Source organism: Schistocerca cancellata, chromosome 3 (assembly GCF_023864275.1).
Source record: "Schistocerca cancellata isolate TAMUIC-IGC-003103 chromosome 3, iqSchCanc2.1, whole genome shotgun sequence".
Lineage (NCBI taxonomy): Eukaryota > Metazoa > Arthropoda > Insecta > Orthoptera > Acrididae > Schistocerca > Schistocerca cancellata.
In genome coordinates this window covers 598,296,119-598,320,679 of record NC_064628.1, presented here as the reverse complement: position 1 = coordinate 598,320,679, position 24,561 = coordinate 598,296,119, and the positions used below count along the sequence as shown (strand labels likewise).

Here is a 24,561-nt window from a genome sequence, read left to right as displayed (position 1 = left end):
CCCATCGTTCTACCATTCCTAGACCGGCAAGGGAACTTGCTGTTCCAACTGGACAATGCACGTCCGCATGTATCCCGTGCCACCCAACGTGCTCTAGAAGGTGTAAGTCAACTACCCTGGCCAGCAAGATCTCCGGATCTGTCCCCCATTGAGCATGTTTGGGACTGGATGAAGCGTCGTCTCACGCGGTCTGCACGTCCAGCACGAACGCTGGTCCAACTGAGGCGCCAGGTGGAAATGGCATGGCAAGCCGTTCCACAGGACTACATCCAGCATCTCTACGATCGTCTCCATGGGAGAATAGCAGCCTGCATTGCTGCGAAAGGTGGATATACACTGTACTAGTGCCGACATTGTGCATGCTCTTGTGCCTGTGTCAATGTGCCTGTGGTTCTGTCAGTGTGATCATGTGATGTATCTGACCCCAGGAATGCGTCAATAAAGTTTCCCCTTCCTGGGACAATGAATTCACGGTGTTCTTATTTCAATTTCCAGGAGTGTATATTAATAAAACAATACTTTAGAAAATCCAGAATGGAATAATGACAATCCTCCGAAAAGGATAGATTGTTATTCACCATATAGTGTAGACACTGAGTTGCGGACAGGCACAAGAGACTACTAAACAAGTAAGCTTTTGCCAAAAGGCGTTCTCCTGAAATAGACACCACACACACACACACACACACACACACACACACACACACACACACACACACACACACAGTTTCTGGCTGCCGAGACCAGACTGCAAGCAACTGCGCATGGTGGCAGAAGCAATCTATGTGGCGGGGGTAAGGATGAGGCTGGTGGGAGAGGGGGAGAGATAGCACAGCAGGTGTCAGGGATGGTAAAGTGCTGCTTGCAGGAGCATACAGGGACATCGAGGAGAGTGAGTAGGGCAGCTATGTGCTGGTGGGACGTTAGACGGGGGTGGGGGGGGGGGGGGGGGGGGGGGGTTGCATTGGTGGAATAGTAGGCTTGGAGTGGGAACAGGGAAGGAGATACCTCTTCTCCATCTACAAAATTCTCCTGCTCTGCAATCCCAAATTCCTGTATCCCTTTCTCACATTGAATGAGAACAACATGCTCAATGCCACTTCAAAAAACTCTTCAACCTGTGCATCTCCTACTCCCATCTTGGAACATGACTATCCACCACCTCTGCAATAGCCTCCAAACCTTCCCCACATCCCCTAACAGTTGACAAATCCTGCCTCACAGACCTTTTACATTTACCACACCATCAAAAACTTCCTCCCAACACTATGGAAAATCCAGAATCGAAACACATCTGAAATACAATCATGAACCTTTTCTCCAACAGTTTTAAGTCCGACAGGTGTATCAGTCCCTTCCAAAGGCCTTACCTTTCACTCCACTCCCAAATTTAATCATGCTTGACTTGTTAAAGACCTTCACTCCTTCTCATGGTCCCTAAGATGGAAACACTTTGTTTACTGCTCCATCCAGCCACAATACCCCCGCCTCCCCCCCCCCCAGCTCCCAAATAACCTCCTGTACTTTCCATAATTTTTTAACTTTGAACCTTGCCTCACCATCATTCCCCAAATCCATCAGCATGCAAGCTAAACTTATAACCACAAAAATAATTGCAATCCGATACCAAAAAACTGATCTTGACTTTATAATCCCACCTGCTGACAAAGGCTCCACACTGTTGTTTTGAACAAAGAGGATTACTCAGTGCAAGGACCCTGCCATCTATCAGATTCATCCACCTACAAACTCTATCACAGTGACCTCGTCCAGAAATCCAAAAGACCTCCAATCTCTTTTCAAATCCTTAGGCCAATCCTAGAACCTCAGCTCTCAGGACACTCCATTGTGGCCAGTTTTGTGCTCCCACTGAAAGAATCTCTGCTCTCATAGACCAACACCTTCAGCCTATTACCTGCAATCTATCCTCCTACATAAAAGACTCCAATCATTTCCTCCACCAACTCATCTCTGTTCCTGTTGCTGTACAACATGGTGCCCTGCTCATCACTACTGATGCCAACTCCCTTTACACTAACATCCCTAATGTCCATGGCCTTGCTACGGCTGAAGACTACATTTCCCAAAGAACAACAGATTCCAAATCTACAACCTCCTTTCTGGTCAACATGACCAATTATATCCTCACCCACAAGTCCTTCATCTCTGAAGGCATTACCTATAAACAAATCTGTGGTACGGCAATGTGCTCTCATATGGCACCATCTTCTGCCAAGCTACTTGTGGGGCTTCTAGCGGAATACTTACTAACCACCCAGAATCCCAAACCCCTCACCTGGTTCAGATTCACTGGTGACATCTTTTTGATCTGGACTAAGGATGATTACACCTTATCCACATTCATCCAGAACCTCAATGCCTTCTCCCCCATTCACTTCACCTGGTCCTCCTTTTTCAATGTTGACTTCCATTTCAAAGATTGCTACACCAGTCCCTCTTGAAACATACCAAGGGCCTCACCAACATCTTCACAGACTGAAAATAAGCCTCCCAACCTCATACAGAAACATATCTCCCTGCCTGATCTCGCCAGTAATCCACTACCTCGCAAAGTCCCCCATCTGGCCACAAAGGAGCATTTCCCTCACGACTCGGTACCATCCAGGACTGGAGCAACTGGATCACATTCTCTCCAGTGGTTTTGACTACTTCTTTTCATGCCCTGAAATGTGGAATTTTCTACCCAATATCCTTCCCACTCCTCTGACAGTACTATTCCACCACCCACCAAACATACACAATATCTACATCCATCCCTAATCCACCTCTGCTCCCAGCCACTTATCTCACAGCTCACATCCCTGTAATAGACCTAGATGTGAGACCTGTCCCAGACATCACCCCAACACCAACTATTCCAGTCTGGTCACAAGCATCACCTATCCCACCAAAGACAAGGCTACCTATGAAAGTAGTCATGTAATGTACAAGCTAAGCTGCAAATACTGCGCTGCATTCTACAACAGAAACACAACCATCAAGCTATATGTTCACATAAATGGCCACTGACTAACTGTGGCCAAGAAACAGCTGAAACACACAGTTGCTGAGCATGCTGCCCAAGACAATGTTCTTCATTTCAAACCTTCGTTAGTCACTCTCCTTCACCGCCCATCCCCTCCCTGGTCCCACACCAGCACTGCACACCCTTCTTGTCCATCAATGCACCCACAGTCTCTTTACTTCTCTTCTTTTCTGTTCCCTCCCCCATGACTTAAGTCCTGCCTGAACTTAGCTGCCCTACCCTCTCTCTGTATGCTCCCACACGCAGCACTTTACTATCCCCCACCAGTATCCTGCTATCCCTCCCAAAACCATCCACCTCTTCCTTATTCCCACCACTCAGACTGATTCTTCCCATCATGCGCAGTTGCTCGCAGTCTGGCCTTGGTGGCCAGACAGTGGTCATGCGCGTGTGAGTTGTGTTTGCATGAATGTGTGTGTGTGTGTGTGTGTGTGTTTTGCTTATTTCAGAAGAAGGCCTTTGAGCCAAAAACTTACTTGTTTTAAACATATTTTTGTTGTGCTTGTCTGCGACTCGACACCTCAACCCTACGGTGAGAAGTAACTTATCTTTTTCACAATATTGTCATTAAAAAAAAAAAGGCCAGATTGGCTGAGTGGTTCTAGGCACTACAGTCTGGAACCGTGTGACTGCTACAGCTGCAGGTTTGAATCCTGCCTCGTGCATGGATATGGATGTGTGTGACGCCATTAGGTTAGTTAGGTTTAAGTAGTTCTAAGTTCTAGGGGACTGATGACCTCAGAAGTTAAGTCCCATAGTGCTCAAAGCCATTTGATTTTTTAAAATTCACAGGCTTTCTAAACAACTCTCATATGTAACTGTGGTGGTGTTGATTCAAAGACTGTTCTGATGAATCTCCACTATGCTAGTCTATTCTGTGCAAACATCTTCATCTCTGCTTAACCATGGCAACCTACATCCATTTGAACCTGCCTGCGGTATCTGAGCTTGGGTCACCATAAACAACTTTAACCCCCCCGCCCCCCTCAACTTCTATTATGAAAGTGATGATTCCTCAATGCCTCAGGATGTGTCCTACAGTCAATTCCTTCTTTTAGTCAAATTGTGCCACATATTTCTTTTCTCCCAATACGCTTCTGTTCATAAATTAGTTGATGTAACCATGTAATCTTCACCATGTTTGTGTAGCAGCACATTTCAAATGATTCTGTTCTCTTCCTGTCCAAACATTTTAAGCTAATCATCCACATTCTGCTTCCATACAACGCTACACTCCACACACATACTTTCAGAACAACTTCCTAACATTTAGATCTATATTCAATGTTGACAATTTTCGCTTTTAGAGATATGCTTGACTTGTTACTGCCAGTCTGCATTTTGTATCCTCCATACTTCAACTATCACCAGTTATTTTGCTGCTCAAATAGTGAAATTCCTAAATTATTGTTAGTGTCTCACTTCCTCATGTAATTACCTCAGTATCATCTGGTTTAATTCAACTTCATTCATTAACCTTACTTCGCTTCAATTGATGATCAACTTGCAACCTTTTTTCAAGAGACTATCCATTTTTTTCAACTGCTCTTCCAAGTCTTGTGTTGTTTTTGAAAGAATTGCAATATCATCAACAAACTTCAAAGGTTTTTATTTCTTTATTTCTTCTCTGAACTATAATTCCCTCTCCAATTTCCTCCTATGTTTCCTTCACAACTTGCTCAGTGTACAGATTGTATAAATTCAGGGACAATATTCAACCTTGTCACACTATCTTCTGAACTACTGTTTCCATTTCATCCATTTTATGTCCTTCAGTTCTTATAACTGATTTCCTGCCCAGGCTGTGAATAAACCTTTGCTGCTTGTATTTTACTCCTCCCACATTCAGAATTTCAAAGAGATAATTCCAGTCAACATTATCAAAAGCTTTCTCTAAAGCTACAAATACTGTAAATGTAGCTTTTATTTTACCTATCTTCTAGGATGAGTCATATCCTTAGTGTTATCTCACGCATTCCTATTTCTCCAGAAGCCAAAATGGTCTTTCCCAAGGTTGGCTTCTACCAGTTTTTCCCTTCTTCTGTAAACAATTTATGTCAGTATCTAGAAACTATGACTCATTACACTGACAGTTGGATGATATTCACAAGAGTCAGCACCTACCCTTTATGGAATTTGAATTTTTACATTCTTGAAGTCTGAGGGTTTTTCACCGACCTCGTATCTTGCAAACCAGGTGGAATAGTTCTGTTATGACTGGCTCTCTCAAGCTTCTCAATAATTTTGAGGGAACATCACCTATTTCCACTGCCTCATTTCAACTTAGGTCTTTCAATGCCCTGTCAAATTCTTCTCACAGTATATTATCGCTCATCTTGTTTTCATCTATTTACTCTTCTTTTTATATAATGTTACCTTAAAATTCTGTTTCCTTGTATGGACCTTCTACATGTACTGATTATTTTTTTCAACATTACTTTCTTTTCTTAATACTGGCTTGCACCTGAGATACTGATCTTTTCTCCAAATGTCCATTTAATTTTCTTATAGGAGTCATCCATCTTTTTCCTAGTAAAGCATGCCTCTACAGACTTGCATTTGTCTTCCAGCAACATCTGCTTAGCTATTTTACACTTTTTATCCATCTCGTTTTTTTTTTAGACATCCGTCATCCCTTTTTACTGCTTCATTTTTGTTTCTCCTTTCATCAATTAAAATCAATATCTACTGTGTTCCCTAAAAATTTGTACTTGGCCTTGTCATTTTGGTGATTTAATCTTCTGTTGGCTTCACCATTTCATATCTCAAAGCTATACTTTTGTCTTCATAATATTCCTTTCCTGTGAATCAGCTAACCATTTCCTAACACTATTTTTGAAATTCTCAACTACTTTTGATTCTTACAATTTATCTAGATCCCATCTCCTTAACATCCTACCTCTCCACAATTTCTTCCATTTTAATTGGCAGTTCATAACCTATAAATTGTGGTCAGAGTCCACATCTGCCCCAGGAAAATTTCTGCAGTTTAAAACGTAGTTTTGAAATGTCTGTTTTATCATTATCATTATATATTTGATCTGAAACCTTCCTTTGCCTCCAGATTTATAACTATAATTTACTTAATCTTAAGTGCACATTAATGATGGTTATACGATAATTGCAAACATGTAATTGCAAACATGTACTGCTACAGCAATGCAGGTTACGTTAATTTACAACTATTACATAATCGAGATAAATAGTGATAACTTGTCAGTTGCATTGCATTCAGTTAACAGTTTTGTGAACATTTAAGTTACACAAAACAAGTAATTGCACTGATATATTTATATTTTGGACAATGTAAATACTAAAACTTAGTTTTGTTGGAATACGTTATAGCGACGCATTTCCTCATAAAAATACGAGTCAAGAACTACACTCTCTTTCTTTTACTTTCCTCAGAAGAACTTATTTTGCTTCTGTTAGAGAAATAGTGGTACATCTTCTCACACAGACTCACAAAGCTGTGCTAAAGGAAAAGGCCGCAGAACAGTTCTGCACATTGTTAATGGAATAATGTACTGACATTTTTTGGGAAGTGTTGCACTAAGTGCAAGAGTAGGAATGCTTGAGGGTTGAAATATGTCAGATCTAATGGATGATTTCAGTATCTGCAAAACTTATTGCTACCAATACACAACTTAACTGCAATATACAATTAGCAGCCTTAATGGTGGTGGTGCCTATACAATTTTAGGAATTTTTTAAAAAACATAATTTTGAAATGACTATATTCTGATGCTTGTGTCCAAGAAAAAAATTACCACAGTAAACTTGTTTTCCACTACAGTCACTAATTTCATGTATGAAAAGATTTTGAGTAATTTCATAGCTGTAAACTATGTCCACCTTCTGACAAATTGCTATTGGAACACTTCGTATCATCATTTTCTAGTCAAGTACACACTATTGTTTTATCAATGATTTGAAACACCACATCTACTATACTGGAAAACATTGTTGCTTTATTTTTTTTTTTTTTGGTGCATTGGCATCTGGGTTTTGTCAGAAGCATTGCTGTTGCACTGCAGTCTAAAGTAATGAAAACATAATTACACTAAATTACATACCTTCATTAATTTTAATACAGGTTTCAACTGGTTTTTTCCAGAAAGCAAGTGTTTCTCTTGATGCCAAAATGACAATCGAAAATCCCTTTCAGATTCTTTTGATTTTGGCACTGCGTACCATCTCTGTAACAGGTATTAGACAGAGTACAATTTAATAACAGGAGTTGTCAAGCATGTGGGAGTAACTGATGTAAATAAAAAGTGATTTTGTGAGTCTCAAAGTTTGTAGGGGGAGCTAGACCTGGGGGTTATGGGATATTTTTAATATTTTCGAAGATGAATGGTGACTTGTAAGTAGCCATAAAAAAGTTTCAGTTCTGACCCTGTTAAAAACCTGTATAATACTGACTTTCAAATCATTTTCTTGAAAGAAAAACACCTGGCTACACTACATTTTTTCCTTTCCCTGAGACTGGTGGGGTCACAACCTCCCGTGCCCCAGGGCACTCTTGCATGACTGTACACACGTCATGCTCTGCACAGGTCTCATTGAGTTGCTGCTCCAACTACTGTACACTGGTCCCTTCCTGCTGTTATTTTTAAACACATCAAAACCACAAAGGTCTCTGTCAAGCAGGTGAAGCCACTGTTGGTCCTAACATCACCCCTAAAAGATACCAGGCTGCTGCCACCACAAGCTTCACCATGCACGAAGGTACCTGTGCCAACATTACCTGAAGTTACAAACACCCTCCTTCAGCCAGCAGACTCACAATCATCGTGTCCAGCAGTTGCACTGACACCATGGCCAGCAGTCCATACAAGAGTCGATCAGCCAATCAAGTTTAAAGTTCCTTACATTTACATTCCAGGTGCTCTGTACTGAGGGGGTGAGGGATAGGCTGTGTGAAAATAAGCAATCCAGCAACTAACAAGGATATGCAGATCATTATTCAAGGGACAACCAACACTTACTCATTTAATCATCATGTTCCACAGATTATGTCCATCATGTTCCACAGATTATGTCATGAATGTGAACCTTTATGTCAAGGTACATAATAATAATAATAATCAGAGGTCAGCAACTAATTCTGTATAGTGTGCTAATTATTATCAGTCAGTAACCTACTGTAACCTGTGCTATAGACACTTACAAAATTTGAAAATCAAACAATGAAGAATCCATGATGGAATAAAACAATATTATGAAAGGGAAAGTTGCCATATAGCGGAGATGCTGATTCGCAGATAGTCCCAGCAAAAAGATTCTCACAATATAAGCTTTCTGCCATCATGGCCTTTGCCTAAAATAGATCACACACACACACACACACACACACACACACACACACACACACACACACACACACACACACACACACACACACAAAGGACTGCAGCCTCTGGCTGCTAAGGCCAAACTGTGAGCAACAGCAGCAATGCATGATGGCAGTAGCAACTGCGTGGGGGTAAGTAGGAGGCTGGGACGAGGAGGGGGAAGGATAGCAGGGTAGGGATGGAGACACTCAGGTGCCACTGGGGAGCATGAAAGGATGAAGTGGAGAGAGGGTAGGGCAACTAGGTGCAGTCGGGAGGTTAGGCACTGGGCAGGGGACTTTGGGGGGGGGGGGGGGGGGTTGCGGAAAAGGAGATAAGTAAAAAGACTGTGTGCATTGGTGGAACAAGAGCTGTGTAGTGCTGTAATGGAAATAATGACGGAGCTGGATGGGTGAGAAAAATAACTAACGAAGGGTGAGGACAGGAGGGTTATTGGAACATACAATATACTGCAGGGAGAGTTCCCAGCTGCACTAATCAGAAAAGCTGGTGTTGGTGGGAAGGATCCATATGGCACAGGCTGTGAAGCAGTCACTGAAATGAAGGATGTCATGTTGGGCAGCGTACTGAGCTATAGGGTGGTCCAATTGTTTCTTGGCCACAGTTTGTCAGTGGACATTCATGCAGACAGACAGCTTGTTGGTTGTCATGTCCACAGAGAATGCTGCACAGTAGATGCAGCTTGGCTTGTAGATTACATGACTGGTGTCACAGGTAGCCCTGCCTTTGATAGGGTAGGTGATGTTTGTGACCGGACTGGAGTAGGTGGTGGTGGGAGGATGTATGGGACAGGTCTTGCATCTAGGTCTATTCTGTAATAGATGTGAGCCATGAGGTAAGGGATTGGGAGCAGGGGTTGTATAGGGATGGCTGGGTATATTGTGTAGGTTTGGTGGATGGCAAAATACCATTGTGGGAGGGGTGGAAAGGATAGTGGGCAAGACATTTCTCATTTCAGGGCACGATGAGAGATAGTCAAAGCCCTGGCAGAGAATGTAATTCAGTTGCTCCAATCCTGGGTGCTACTGAGTTATGAGGGAAATGGTCCTCCATGGCCAGACAGTGAGACTTTGGGAGGTTGTGGGAGACTGGAAAGATAACGCACGTGAAATGTGTGTTCTGTTTTATACAAGGTTGAGAAGATAATTATGGTCTGTGAAGGCCTCAGTGAGGTCCTCAGTATTTTTTTGAGAGGGACTGTTCATCACTGCAGATGCAATGATCATGAGTGGCTAGGTTGTATGGAACAAACTTATTGGTACCAAATAGGTGGCAGCTGTCAAAGTGGAGGTATTGCATGTGGTTAGTAGGTTTGATATGGACAGAGGTACTGATGTAGCTCAACATCTAGGAATGCGGTTTGTTGGGTTGAGTACAACCAGGTGAAGCAAATGGCGGAGAATCTGTTGAGGTTCTGGAGGAAAGTGGATAGGGTGTCCTTATCCTCGATTCAAGTCACAAAGAGGTTATCAATGAATCTGAACCAGATGAGGGGGTTTTAAGACTGTGGGTGTTTAGGAGGGATCCCTCTACATAGTCCATAAATGATGATATGGCGCGTGCCGCTATCCTGTGATCTTGTTCAGAGCGCGCACTGTAATCGATTATAGTTCGCTGTCCTGGTGCGGGTGGCACTCCGGTGGCGATTTGCTATGACGTCGCTGGCATGTGTTTGCAGGGCCAGCGGAAAGCGAGAGGGTAGTGGGTTTTCTGGGTATTGGACGGAATGTGAAGTTCGCTCTGCCTGACTTGCTAGTGACTAGCGCTAAGGTTGTTGTGCCTCGCAATATGAGCAGAGTGGTCTGGGGTGGAGGTGATTCGCCACAGTGCTGGCCATGCGGTGGTGATTAATTGGAGTCGGCATACTTGTTCTTCCTGCCTGTCTGATGTGGAGGTCCGGTGGGGTCCTGTGATACTCTGGCCCAGAGACAACTAGTTGCTGAATTTTGGAGTCGTCTGCCAGGTTAGGATGTGGGCTCGGTTGGCTCTTCAGGTTTTCCCCTGGAAGCTCCAGCAGCGATTTCTGAACTTTTCTGATGTGGGATGGTGTTGTTGGAACTTTTTGCTGTGTGTATGGCTCGTTACGATTTTTGTTGGTACTGATTTATTTGCTCAACTGGAGTCCTGCCCGGAGTTGTGTTCATGTATGGTACATTTGGCAGTCGATGTGTTAGGTAAAGTCTGCCTAAGAAGGGCAGTTTTGTACCGTATATACATAGTGAATTACTGCTGCTTGGTATATGTGGTCTTCTGGGACCTGAACAACACAATCTTGTCAATTTGGTTGTGTAACAGCATTTAGTGGTATGTTCTGGGTGTTTTTTTTTTTTTTTTTTTTTTTTTTTTTTTTTTTTTTTTTTTTTTTACAGTGTTATTATTAACTTGGTGGAATAGTCACATTTGGTGTCGTTAAGGCACTTCTAAGACTGTGGTTTGACTATTCATGTGTGCTTGGCTTTTATTGTTTCGTTTTAAGAAGCAAGAATTGTTTGAGATTTGTGTGTGTTGGCTTCCGGCACTTATTAAGAGCGTCCGAATTAATGGTGCCGTGGTTATCATGTGCTGTCGGGATGTTATACTGTATTTTTGAATTTTATGTTGTGTTGATATTATCTGTCGTGTTTTACAGAACATAACCAAGGTGTGTAAGTGATGGGCAGTTGTGGGAGGCATGTCGGGGAGCTCTCAGCAGTTTATTTTGGGGACCATTTCTAGTGGGAAGGCTCCAAGGTGTTGAGAGCTGGCTCATCTGTGATTGCGTTCAGAGTTGCCCTCGCCTTTTGGTTGTATCAAATTATTATTTTGTTATTATATTTCATGGTTGTGTGTTGCATTTCTTTCATTTTATGGTGCCATTATCTTTCTCAAAGTTTTTTTATATAAATCATTTTAAATTGTAATTCCAAGTTGACTTATTATTGGATTTTGTCTTTTGGGTAAACTCTAAAAGCACTATTACAAAAGGTTCTTGATTTTATGGTGGCAAGCCAGTGTTATTGTTTTTAAAGCTCACTCTTTAACCATTTGTTAAGTTTTGTAAGTTATATGAATTTGTTATTATTTAAAAGAGTTTAGTATTGGCAATTTAATAAATTGTGTACAGAGTCTGCTGTTTGGATATTATTGGGTGGAACTCCCTTGATGGTTATCCTATAAGAATACACATTTCAAATGGGTTGGCAAAGGATGGTGCCATGCAGGTGCCCATAGCTGTACCCTGGATTTGTTTACAGGTAATGCCTTCAAAGGAGAAGTAATTGTGGGTGAGGATATAGTTGGTCATGGCGACTAGGAGGGAGGTTGTTGGTTTGGAATCTGTCTGCCATTGGGAAGGTTTGACATGTGATCACTGTGATCCACCCCCACTGCCCCAAAATCATCCATTGTTAATTTTCCAGAATTTCATATCCTCGAACCTTGCTTCACCATCATTCTGCACATCTCTCAACATGCAAACTAACCTTACACCTGTGGAAAGAACTGCAGACCACTATCTTAAAACTGAACCTGACGTGATGGTCCTACCTGCAGACAAACGCTCCACTGTTGTTGTTCTGAACAGCATGGATTATCTGACAGTAGGATTCCATCAGCTGTCAGATACATCCATGTACAAACCTTGCCATAGTGACCATATTCCAGAAATACAGCAAAATCTCCAGTCTCTCCTCAAATCCTTAGGCCCATCCCAGAACCTCTGCTGGGAGTCCATCTCTCTGCTCATCCCTACCACTCCACGCACTCTTACCTTCTACATGCTTCCTAATGTCCATAAAGCCAACCACCCAGGATGCCCCATTGTGGCCAGTTACTGTGCCCCCACTGAGAATCTCTGCGCTCTTAGACCAACACTTTCAGCCTATTATCCAGAACGCACCCTCCTATATAAAATACCAACCACATCCTCCACCAACTCTCCATGGTTCCTGTCCCTCTACTACATGGTGCGCTGTTCATCACTATTGATGCCACCTCCCTTTACACTAATGTCCTTAATACCCATGGCCTCACCACTGTTGAACACTACCTATCCCTATGCCCAATGGATTCCAAACCAACAACCTCCTTTCTAGTCACCATGACCAACTATATCCTCACCCACAATTACTTCTCTTTTGAAGGAATTACCTGTAAACTAGTCCAGGATACGGCTATGGGCACCCGCGTGGCACCATCCTATGCCAACCCATTCATGGACCATGTAGAGGGATCCTTACTAAACGCCCACAATCCTAAACCCTTCACCTGGTTCAGATTCATCGATGACATCTTTGTGACCTGGATCGAGGGTGAGGACACCCTATCCACTTTCCTCCACCACATGCAGCCTCCACTTTGACAGCTGCCACCTGTTCAGTAGGACTGAGAGTCCTACTTTGTGTTGATGTTGGAAGGAGCCCAAAGTACTGATGGTTGATGAACCTGCCTTAGAGTGCTGTACGATTGGCATGCTCTACTGTGTTTGCTATTGTTTGAAGTCAGAGCGAGCACTGAGATTAGCCATTGAAGTAGCACTTCTGAACATTCTTGCATTCACTTTACAGGTTTACCACTGCAGAATTTTTAGCTTGTAAGGTAAGTGCACACTTACTCTTACCAAATGAAACAGTCTTGAATAACTCACATTAATTTCACAATAATTTAACATCTACAAAAGCATGTCATAATAGAAAAGCATGTACCAAACAGGTAGGACAAAGTGACCTTAATGATATTAGATGTTAATTATGTTTCATTGTCCATGACTAATACATCGATCACTGAGATCGCTACAGCCATACTGCCTTTCCAATCCACACCTGTTAGGGTATTCTGCCATTCACATGACTAGTACCAGTTCCATTTAACACAAATACCGTGTTTACCACTGCATACAAAAGCTTAGGAAAACCCTGTGCTAGCAACATGGTTTGAGTTTGTTCCATAACATTTGCTCTGAATTACAAGTTGCTCATTCATATCTGCATTTTTGAAAACTTTTTATATGATGGGTACCACTCAGCTTCCTTAGCCATGTGATTCATCACTCCACAATCAGCAATCTTGAATCTTAACACAATTCTGCATTCATTACTTCACCAATGAAAGCCTGATCAGGAAGTTTAGGTTTATTTTGTTTAGGGCACTTTTTTGTTTTTGATAAACATCTGGACACATTTCTTTAATATGACCAAATCCACCTCACCTGAGACATTTAAGCTGCCTTTTGTTTGTCAATTTTTCATATTTATTTATTAAGTTGCATCACTGCCAATAATTCTATCTGTATTTCTCATTTCTTTAACGTTAGCTTTGGCAGCCAACAGCACAGCTAATTCACCTCATTTCTCCCTCCAATAAACGCACTGATGCAGTTCCACTATTAGTCACATTACACATAGCATTTTATATATGTGAATACTCCTGGTGAGAGGCTACATGCTTTTCTAATTGCCAAAAGCATCCAGTCTGGCCAAAGCAATATCCATCTTAACCCACTCATTTTTTAAGATTTCTCTACGCCTTTTTTGGAGTAAATTCATCCAAACAGCAGAGCTGCAAAATGAATACAGTTACAGTTGAACCAGCTACTAACAAAACAAAATGCTACACCTCAAACAAAACCAAGGATGCAAAAGAAAATGCATTTAGTTTCTCCTATCATAATGTCAGAAGCCTTATTAATAAGAAGGATAGACTTCCCATATCCACACAGATTAACTGAAGGGTAGATGGACTGTGGCAGCATCACAGGAAACTGCGCATGTCAAACAGACTGATCTTGATGCATGCAAGCTAATAATGTCTTGAGCTGTGGTGCATGCAGTACGACGTAACAGTCAGTGTCACTGGCTGCTTTGCTGTGGGTTGCCAGTTCAAACTCGACCAGCAGCAGTTATTTTGTTACTTAGTATTTACATTTCTGGAAGATTCATGAAATATCTTATGTGTGTAATGTTTGCATAATCTGGAATATCTGATGTTTGTATAAATAGCTGCCCTCTCCATATGAGGGATTAGTTGTGTTCTGGCTGTGTGCTGATGTTAGAAACAAATGTATGTTCAGTGTTATACTTCACTGATGACACTGTGTTCAGATATGGGCTTTATTGTGGTTTTGGCATGGCATTGTTTGGTGGAGACATCAGGTACTTCAAAATATCTTCATTGCCGTGCCTCCAATTAGGCAATTAAAAAGCCATCGTCTACACGGACAGGAACAAGAATACAAGCAGTACATCATTCCTAAGATCTGTATATTCAGGAGACAGAACAATTTCAAAATAGCAGTAAGTCAAATGCAAACCAGGCATCCATCAGTGTTTTCTGTAGATGCTTGTCAAGACCAATTAAGTGACTGAAAGGATTTGACAAAGCTGCCAAATACAAAAATGAGCTGACACAATGTGTTCAGCAAATGTGTATGATTACTTGGATGGCACAGTCCAGCAGAGGTTTGACAACAATGAAGAGAAGCTCAATAGTTGGGATAAATTCTAGGCTGAACCAAAGAAAATATTTGTCAAAAATTAGCAGCTAGTCTGCTTAGTAAAAAAACAACTAAAGACCAGCGCCCAATGGAATGGTTGGTTGGTGCTTTAGGGCACAAAACTGATAAGGTCATAAGGGCTGCTATCATAACCAAAGATTAAACAAGTACTAAATAAAAACCTTTAGCAAAAAAGGCAAAAACACAATCAAGCAACTTTAAAAGAGGAGCAGCTAAGGACAAGGACTTCCCTGGGGAAAATTTCTCAAAAAATCCATGAGATGGCAGAGGTCCCCATGGGGGGTAGGGGGAGGGGGGTGGGGATGAAATTTGCTTCGCTATGCCACTGCAACAAATAAAAAGTAAAACAAGATCAACAGATCACATGTCATCTGCTAATCTGCTAAAACATCTAACAAAGGAGACGGCAAATATAGATGTAAATGTAAACAGTTAAAAAATGGGCACCAGATCAGAAAGTGTCACACTGTCAACGGTCAACAGCAGTAAGCACAGAGTGGGGCAAGGTCACCACTTAATACATGGCAGTAACTAAAATGACAGTGTCTTATACCTAGCCAGGCTAAAATGACCTCCTCATAACATGAGGGCTGAGAGGAAGTCGACCACACTATTGGGAGAGATTTAATAACCCGGAGTTTGTTCCCCTGGGGAGGAGACCATTGTGCATTCCAAACAGATACTACATGCCAACAGACAGTGACACAAAAATCATGAGAGAACATAATGACCAGCAGGCTGACGGAGGACAGTTGCAGCCTTTGCAGCAGCATCAGCAGCCTCACTCCCCAGCAAGTCAATGTGATCAGGAACCCACAGGAACACCACGCTGGCTCCCCCTACAATATGCCAGTGGAAGCGTTCTTGGATCCGTGGTACTAAAGGATGGACCGAGTACAGCATGCGAAGGCTCCAAAGAGCACTGAGAGAATCTGGGCAGATGGCACAATTTGGAAGGCCATGTTGCTGGATGTACTGGGTGGCCTGATACAGGGTGTAGAAATCCTCAGTAAAAACTCAAGCACTGGTGAAGAAGCAGATATTGAAAATGGTCATCGCCAGGTAACAAGGCACACCCAACACCATGGTCAGTCTTTGAACCATCGCTCTACATGAAGACACTGTCCCCAAGGTGTGTGCAAAGGGCGAGAAAGTCACTGTGATATACCAGGCCAAGAGTAGTATCCTTTAGGAAGCGATGGAGTCCAAAATGGAAATGTACCTTGGCACAAAGCCAGGGCAGTGAAGAGCTCACACTCAAGGGAAACATGTCAGAGAGTGTAAAGCAAAGCTATCAAAGCAGCAAGAAAGAAAGAAAAGTGGATCCTGGGAAGCAACAGAAAAGATGAGCACAGTCAAGGGAATCATCAATAAAAGTGAGTGCAGGCTGGGTGATCAGCCACAGAAGACAGATGGCTCACATAATGAATGACGAGAACATCTCACCAGTAGGACAATGGTAAGTCAGCATCCTCAGCATAAAGACACTCAATGGGACTAGTATAGAAGGCACCAGTGGCTAAACATATCCCACAGTAGCAGATGGTGTTAAGACAACATGAGATAGATGGACATGCAGATGAATATATGATACATCCATAATCCGGTTTCGAGTGGACAAGGGACCAGTATAAAGGGAGGAGAGTGGTCCAATCCACTCCCCACACGGTACTACATCTACATAAAACACCTAGAACACTGAGGGAGCAAGTACAATGAGCTGCCAGGAAAGAGATGTGTGAAGACCAACAGTGTTTCCTATCAAACACGAGTCCCAGGAATTTCATTGTGTCAACAAACAGAAGAAAAAATGAGCCAAGGTATAGAGATGGGGGAAGAAACTCCTGGCACTGCCAAAAGTTCTTACAAACTGTCTTGCCAATGGAAAATTGGAAGTCATTGTTGATGCTCCACAACTAAACCATACCACTGAGTATGACAATCAAGTAGACAGATTTGTTGAGAGCTGCAATAGATTGCAAAATTATCAACAAAAAGAGAGCCTGAGATAGCTGGCAGGAAATAATCCATACTAGGGTTAATGGCTATTGCAAGTAAGATGATGCTGAGCACAGAACCCTGAGGCACTCTGTTCTCTTGAATAAAAGTCACCAACAGAGCCGAGCCCACATGTACCTGGATAAAAAGGGGCTCCACTCATCCATGATACATGACACTCACCCTCCAGAAGGTGTCATACACCCACTCCAAATTAAAAACACGGCCACAGTTTAGCACTTCCATAAAAAGTTTTTCGTAATATGAGCTGACAAGGTGACGAGATGATCAACTGCAGAGCAGTGCCTATGGAATGCACATTTTGCATTAGTGAGGAGATTCTGAGACTTGAATCACCATACTAGCCAACTAGTAATCGTATGTTCCATCACCTTGCAGACACTACTGGTGAGACAAATTGGATGGTAGCCGGAAGGAAGGTGTTTGTCCCTACCAGGCTTAGATATGGAAATGACAGTGGCCTCATACCAGCAACTGGGAAATGTGCCATATGTCCAAATGCAGTTAAATGTATGGAGGAGAAAGTGTAGGCCATCAGGTGATAGGTGTTGTAACATCAGAATGTGAATGCCATCTGGTCCTGGATCGGATGACCGAGACAATGCATGTTTAAGCCCTCTCATAGTAAAAGCAGTATTGTAATATTCATGATTCTGGGAGGAGAAAGATGTCATCCTTGCCTCCCCCACCCTTTTCAGAGGGAAGAAGGCAGGACAGTAGTGGGTGGAACTTGAAATGTCTTCAGGATATTGACACAAGCTGTTGGAGATATCAAGAGTGTCTAAACTGCAGTTCCTGAAAGCCAATGGAGATTACCCCAAGCAGTAGAAGAGGGAGTAAAACTGTTAAAAAAAACTTTGAAAAGAAACCCAAATAGCTTGTTCACTCTTGCTGAAACTGTGGCAACATTGCATACCTAGCTGTTTATAATGGATATATATTGCCATTGTGGGATGGCGTTTAAAAACACAAAAGGTCATCTCCGTTGTGGATTGCATCGCAGCATGCCTCTATCCACCAGGGGAAGGGGACACATCGCAATGAGGAGAGGTGAGAGGTGTGGAACATTCTGCGGCAGTAAGGATAGCGTTTGTAAGGTATTCTACCTGATCATCAATGGAAGGGAAAGGTGTTCACCGAAAGTGGCCAGTGAGGAATAGATCTGCCAGTCAACTTTGGAAAGCTGTCAGTTAGTTTGACACACACATGGGATAGGCATTAACAAACAAATGACACTGGGGAAATGGTCACTCAAGTGTGTATCAGAGATAACTGAACACTCAAGATGACAAGCAATCTGGGCAGTACAGATCAAAAGGTGTGGGAAAAGAAGTGCTGGAATTGGAAAGGAATGTGGGTGTACCCATGTTCAAACAAATTAAATTGAACTGATTGAAGATATCTACTAGACAAGAGCCTGAAGCCGCTGAGTAGCAGAAAGGGAGGAGGAAGTTGAGCAATAAGTTGAAAAATGTCTGTCCAGGTAACAGCAGAAGAAAAGGGTGAAGAGGCATTGCAAAGAGAGATGGTGAAACCAGGAAGGGAAAGATGGACAGTAACAGCCTGATGCTGGGTGTGTGAGGAAAGTGTGGCTATTGACATCATCACAAGTGAGCAACATGACTCCCCCATGAGCTGGAGTCTCCACCTTAAGGGGGAGGTCAACATGGACTGAAGTGAAGTAAGGGAGGTGAAAGTGATCGTGAGGGTGTAATTTTGTTTCCTGGAGGCGGAAAAAAAACTGGACACTATGATTGCAAGAGGAGCTATAATTCAAATCGATTTAAGCTGATACCACAAATGTACCATTGGAGAATGACCATACCCAATGACAAACAGGAGATGGGTCAAATAAGGGGGCAGTCAATGTGGTGGCTGCCAAGTGCCAAATTTCAAACATGCACAATGACGAGTTTCAGAGGCTGGAGGTTTCTGGACCATTAGAATGATACAGGTGTCTGTATTCACCTTTGGTTCACCAGCAGACTGGTTGTTGGCAGTGCATCCTGATGAAACAGAGGTCAGCACGGTGAGGGTACCCATTGTGACATCGTTGAAGAAGAACGCTGAGGTGCAGAAGGGGAAGATTGTTTGCCTTTGTTTGACTGATTAGAATCTTGGTGTGCAGATGTTGGCTGGCTAGATGTGCACAGAAAGTCATCTTGGGAACACTCCTTTTTAGATTTCCATCTTTCTTTTTGTGAGGCATGTCATTTAGCTGGAGCAGGTGAAGGTTTGTTGGTATGGTATGCACCCATAGCAGGTGAAGATGAGGGTGTGACCTTGGAGCTAGACAATTTCACAACTGTGGCAGTAAACTGGAAGTTGCAATTCTGTATAGCCATGTCCTTCACAGGTCAGGGTGAAACAAGAACTACACTGTAATTGCCAGAGGGAGGTGTACAAGATCTCATATGGTACAACCAACTACTCCACAACATATAACACCCAGCAGAAGACATTTGGAGGTTGGAAAAAGACACACAGGCATGGTTTCATGGCAAGACATCAAGCACCACAACTGTCCTGTTCACATCTGTCAATTGCAGACAATTGTAGTTGATGAAGGCTAGTGCCGTACCCAGGTTGAGGTCATTTCCCACCCTGTCGCAGTTATTTTCAGGTGCCGTACAGAAGTACCAGCCGCTCACCTACCTTCAGGTAAACTAAATGGATGTGACCATCTAAGTAAGTGAGTTCACCACAGATTCTCAAAATCTCCAAGGATGATGGTCACCAAGATGTCAGGTACTCTCATTGACATCACTGTCAATGCCCAACGTGCCCAGTCACCAGTTGACTCTGGGACTTCCCTTTCTGTAATGTGGAATGCTAACCATTGATAGCTATAGAAGCTGTTACATTATATGGAAACAACTATGGTGAAAGTCGCAACCTTGAAGTACGTCTAGTCAACAGAACATTTTTTGCAGGAATAACTATAGACGACAGAACACTTACTTCCAAATTTGTCATTTTAAAAGAATGTAGTCATGGTATTATTCTCAGATGGGTCTGCTTGCAGGCATCACAAGTAGTCATATACTGTGGAAGACAAGAGCTCCAGACTGATGAATCTTTCCAACAAGCACACAGAAAACACAAATTGCTCTGGGCAGTTGTTTGTTATTGAGGATGATGATGTCCCACCATTGTAAACAAAATTAGTTCAAGTCATCAGTCGATATGCACAGTTTAACTGTCACGCTTTTGTCAATTGTGAAAAGTTACACAGGCTCAAAAAAGTAATCTACATGGCAGCAGCAACTGTAAGCATTGTAGATGGACAAGAAGAACTTTGGATCACTAATTTTCATGAGCCTTTACAAATCATCCTGAAAGGTTATGTCACTGGTGAAGATTGGTGCTCCATTTCCCCAGAGACAATACATGGGAGGAAGCTACTGACAACAGAATCTGGTCTGAACAAGAGACAATATCAGTGAGAGATAGATACTATGTCTCAGTTTTTAGGTGCTTTCAAATGATGGGTGCAGAACAGACAGAACAAGCTGCCGTGGTGAAACATATCAACACTTTGGATCATCCATCGATTAGCCACCACTACTATAGAGTGTTGCTGTCCAAACAATGGATAATGCGGGAGGAAGTGGAGAAGATGCTGCAAGACATCACTTATACCTTCAGGGAGTCCTTAGTCCTCTCCTGTGGCTCTTGTGAAGAAGGATGGCACATGGCGTTCCTGTGTCGACTACTGATAACTAACAAAATCATGAAGAAAAGTGTATCTCCATTGCCTCACAGTGAGGACACCCTAGGCTGCTTGAAAGAAACTAAGAATTTTTCAACAAATCAAGAAAGAGTGCCTTGCAGCTGTTTGGACCATCAACACAGTCTGGGTGTATTTACTAGGCAAATCATTCACTGTTGTGATGGATCAAAATTCTCTATACTGGCTTACTAGCCTGAAGGATCCATTAGGTCCACTGACATGATGGGGACTGAGGCTTCAGGAGTGAGATATCACAGTGGTATATGAAAGCAGATGCAAACACAAGGACATCAACTACTTTTGAGGAAATCCTTTGGCAGAATGCAGCAGTGTGGCTTAAATCTCAGGCATCCCTGCATTAAATGACATTACTATTGAAAAGAGCGAAGATCCAGCACTGGTGAAAATGATAGGACCCTTGGAGGAGGAGGAACAATCAAAGGAAAATTCCAATTAATGGACGAAGCATTGTGTAAGAGTAATTATGATCTGATAGGATGGAAATAGTTGCTTATCATCCCAGTTCATCTAGGGCAGTTGCACTGAGTATTATGATGATGTCCCAACCTCTCGTCAACTTGGATTTGTGAAGACTCCAGGCACAGTCAGACACAGGAATCACTGGCCGTGTGTCTATCAATTCATTAGACGCTATGTCAGTGACTTTAAGACCAATAATGAAAGCAAGTGTCGCAATTACCTCTGGGTCCCCTGATACTAATCCCACCTGCAGCAGCACCTTTCCACTACATTGGTATCAATCTCTTTGTAAGGTTCCTGAAGTCAACAAATGAAAATCAATGGATAATAGTCTGCACTGACTATTGCACCCACTACACTGTCACAAATGCTGTACTGACTGCCAAAGCTCCAGAAATAGCAAATTTCTTTGCAGATGTCATTATTTGGAAGCAATGAGCACCCTGTGCATTACTCTCTGATTGTGGAAAATTTTACCAGTTGGGACTAGTATCAGAGGTAATTTCACATTGTTACATCACCCACAGAATGACAACTGCCTACCATCCACAGATGAATGGCATCACAGATATGCTATTAATGTATGTTAATGTCAAACAGAGAGATTTGAATATAACACTGTCCATTATGGCACTCACATTCAACACAGTACAGTTTCACACTATTCTTTCTGCTCCACAGTCACCAGGCTGAAAGAACAATGGATACATTGTTCCCATTTCAACTGGATGATATTCCAGATGACTGAATGAAACGACTCAATACCAGCCCTGATGAAGCCCAGCAGCTGGCTTGCATAATGATCCTGGATGCCCAGACAAAAAACAGAGAGTACTATAATGCAAAGCAATGGCCAGTGAGATATAGCTTGAGAGATCTTTCAGGGGTTTTTATGCCCATGTGGAAAGAGGGTCTATCAGAAAAGTTGCTAAAGCACTATTTTGAGCCGTATCGGATCCTCCGGCACTTACTGGACACTACACATGAAGCCTAGGGTTATGAACTTTCATCAAAAAGACACAAGCATAAAAATGTTCTCCATATTCTCTGTATGAAGCCCTACTATGGTCTGAAGGTTAGGTCGACAATGGGATGTACAAGGAAACTGAAGACCTACTGAACAATCATAAAGCTTGAATGGGAGAGGCTACCTTTAATGCAACAATGTGACAAGAATGTTGAGAATCCACCTGTGCCTTCATGCAGAGGAACACTGGCAAGAATTAGATCAAGGGTGATGCAGCAAGAACTCCTGAAACAGTGGATCACTGTTACTCCAGGAGAGCTAGGCTGCAAGCTCTGGTGCAAGAAGGGTGGCATAGTGATTAGCATCACTGGCTGGCATTCTGTGGATCACCAGTTTAAGCCCAACCAACAGAAATTATTTGTTAATTAATATTTATCATTTCTGGAAGGTTCTTTAAGTATCTCACTTATCTTTATATATACTGGAATAACCAATGTTTCTATCAAGAGCTGCACTCTCCATCCACATGGGCAGCTCTATCTACCTGTAAATTTGTGACAATAATAAACACGCATTCAGTGCTACATGTTTTATTAATAAATGACCTTGCCTTTGTATCTGAACTGCATTTTTTTTTTTTTTTTTTTTTTACATGACAGTATCATACTACTGTAGAATTAGTGAGCCGACAGAGGAAATAGCTACATATTCCAAAAATTGAGTTAAATCCTGGGCTCTTCAGTTTAATAAATGTTGTATTGGACAACTTTTTGATTATTGTGCCATGACAGTGGCTCAAGAAACAAATTTACATGCCATCAGGAGGAAGTATCTTAAGCTACATGATGCAGATGATCCACTCACTCAGTATATCCTTCTCCATTTTCGTCACAGACTTAACCTGTCCCATCAGACACAGGCCTACTGTGACAGCAGCCATGCCATACACTAGTTCTGCTGCAATTGCTATAAAGCATTTTATATTGGCATGACCACTGACTAGCAATCAACCCAAATGAATGTCCATCGCTAAATTGTGACCAAAACCAGAGTTGACCCCAGTGGCAAAGCATGCAGCTGAGCACAACATGATAGATTTCAAAGGCTTCACAATCCATGCCATCTGGATCCTTCCCATTCCCACCCAATACCACTTTTTCTGAACTATGTAAATTCGAGCTGTGCTTGCAACACACCTTTTGTTTGCCTATTCATCCTGGCCCCAATCTCCGCTGCCCCCCCACCTCCTCCCTGCCCAATAGCTGCTTCCTCCATAACCTTTATCCTGCACCCACAATTCTTCCTTGTAGTCTCCCCTTCCTCTGTTCTGTGACCCCTTTCCAAAACACTCCACACCGTTATCATGTACTGTACAAATTCACCTGTGCTTGGTGTCTGTGTCACATTCCTGTCCCAAGCATCTGCTGGTTCCCGCTAAACAATAAGACCCATTTTCCCAAACCTCCCTCTGACCCATTCATTAGCTCCTTTCTCCCCTCTCCCACTCCACCCTGTTCAATTTGCAAAACTGCAGTCCCCACATTGTGTATCCTACCAGCACCATGAAGCTGAACATACAGGATGTTCCTCCTTAGTGTCACCAGGTGCATTTTCTTTTGTGTGTCAGCAGACATTTGCAATTTTGATTTTGCTGTGTGTAGCACGAGTCAGCCCAAGCAAATACTGCATGCCATGTCTTTCATGTAAGATCCAGTGTCAATGCAAAGTTCCGTTTTGTTTCCCGATACAAACAAAATTATTTTTTACGAGGAATTTTATGTGGCCATTCAGTAGGGTGGTCAAAAATTAATCTAGTGTGATATTTGTTTTATTGATATTTAGTAACAGGAACAGTAAAACACCAAGAATAACCAGTACTCCAGCAGTAACAGCATCACCCTTGACTGTGCTGCCTGCTATCACCGTACAGCATCACTGCCCATTTGCCTCATGCAACTCCTTATGTTGAATCTCAATACTGATCAGGATACAAAATCTACTACATCTGCATTCATGTGGGCAATCAGTGAGAAAAAATTGATTCTTTTAGGAAACTGCTCAAAGACATGAACTGAAATTATGTAAGCAGTGCTCATGATGTGGATGAAAAATACTGAACATTATTAATAAATATCCTTGTCTTATTTAGAAAACTGTTTTCCCCAAAATATAACCTAGATTAAATCAAGTCTTTTTTGTATACATTAATTGTGAAGGAGTAAATGGATCTATTAACATAAAAGGGTAACTGTATTCATCAGTTATAAACAGCTCTGGTATTGATGCTGTTGCTCATTACTCCTCCTAGCTATGAGATACATTTCCCTTTTCTGTTTAAAAGATATTTTTTATACCTTTAGTAAGTCACGGCTTTTTAGATGGTTTCTTACAATTATATTAAACTGTTTTCTTAGGGAAACCGTTTTCAAATATTCTCACAAAGGTATCATGAAATAGGTTAAATTTTAA

The 24,561-nt window shown here is 42.2% G+C and overlaps 1 protein-coding gene across 1 annotated transcript in view; it reads right to left on the bottom strand.

Annotated features, from left to right (window-relative positions):
* Positions 1-24,561, bottom strand: part of LOC126175490 (cyclic GMP-AMP synthase-like receptor) — a 243,609-nt gene that overhangs the window by 68,347 nt on the left and 150,701 nt on the right. Inside the window, exon 7 of the mRNA XM_049922310.1 lies at positions 7,123-7,245. Coding sequence (XP_049778267.1) covers positions 7,123-7,245 — 123 coding nt within the window. The remainder of the gene's footprint in view (positions 1-7,122; positions 7,246-24,561) is intronic.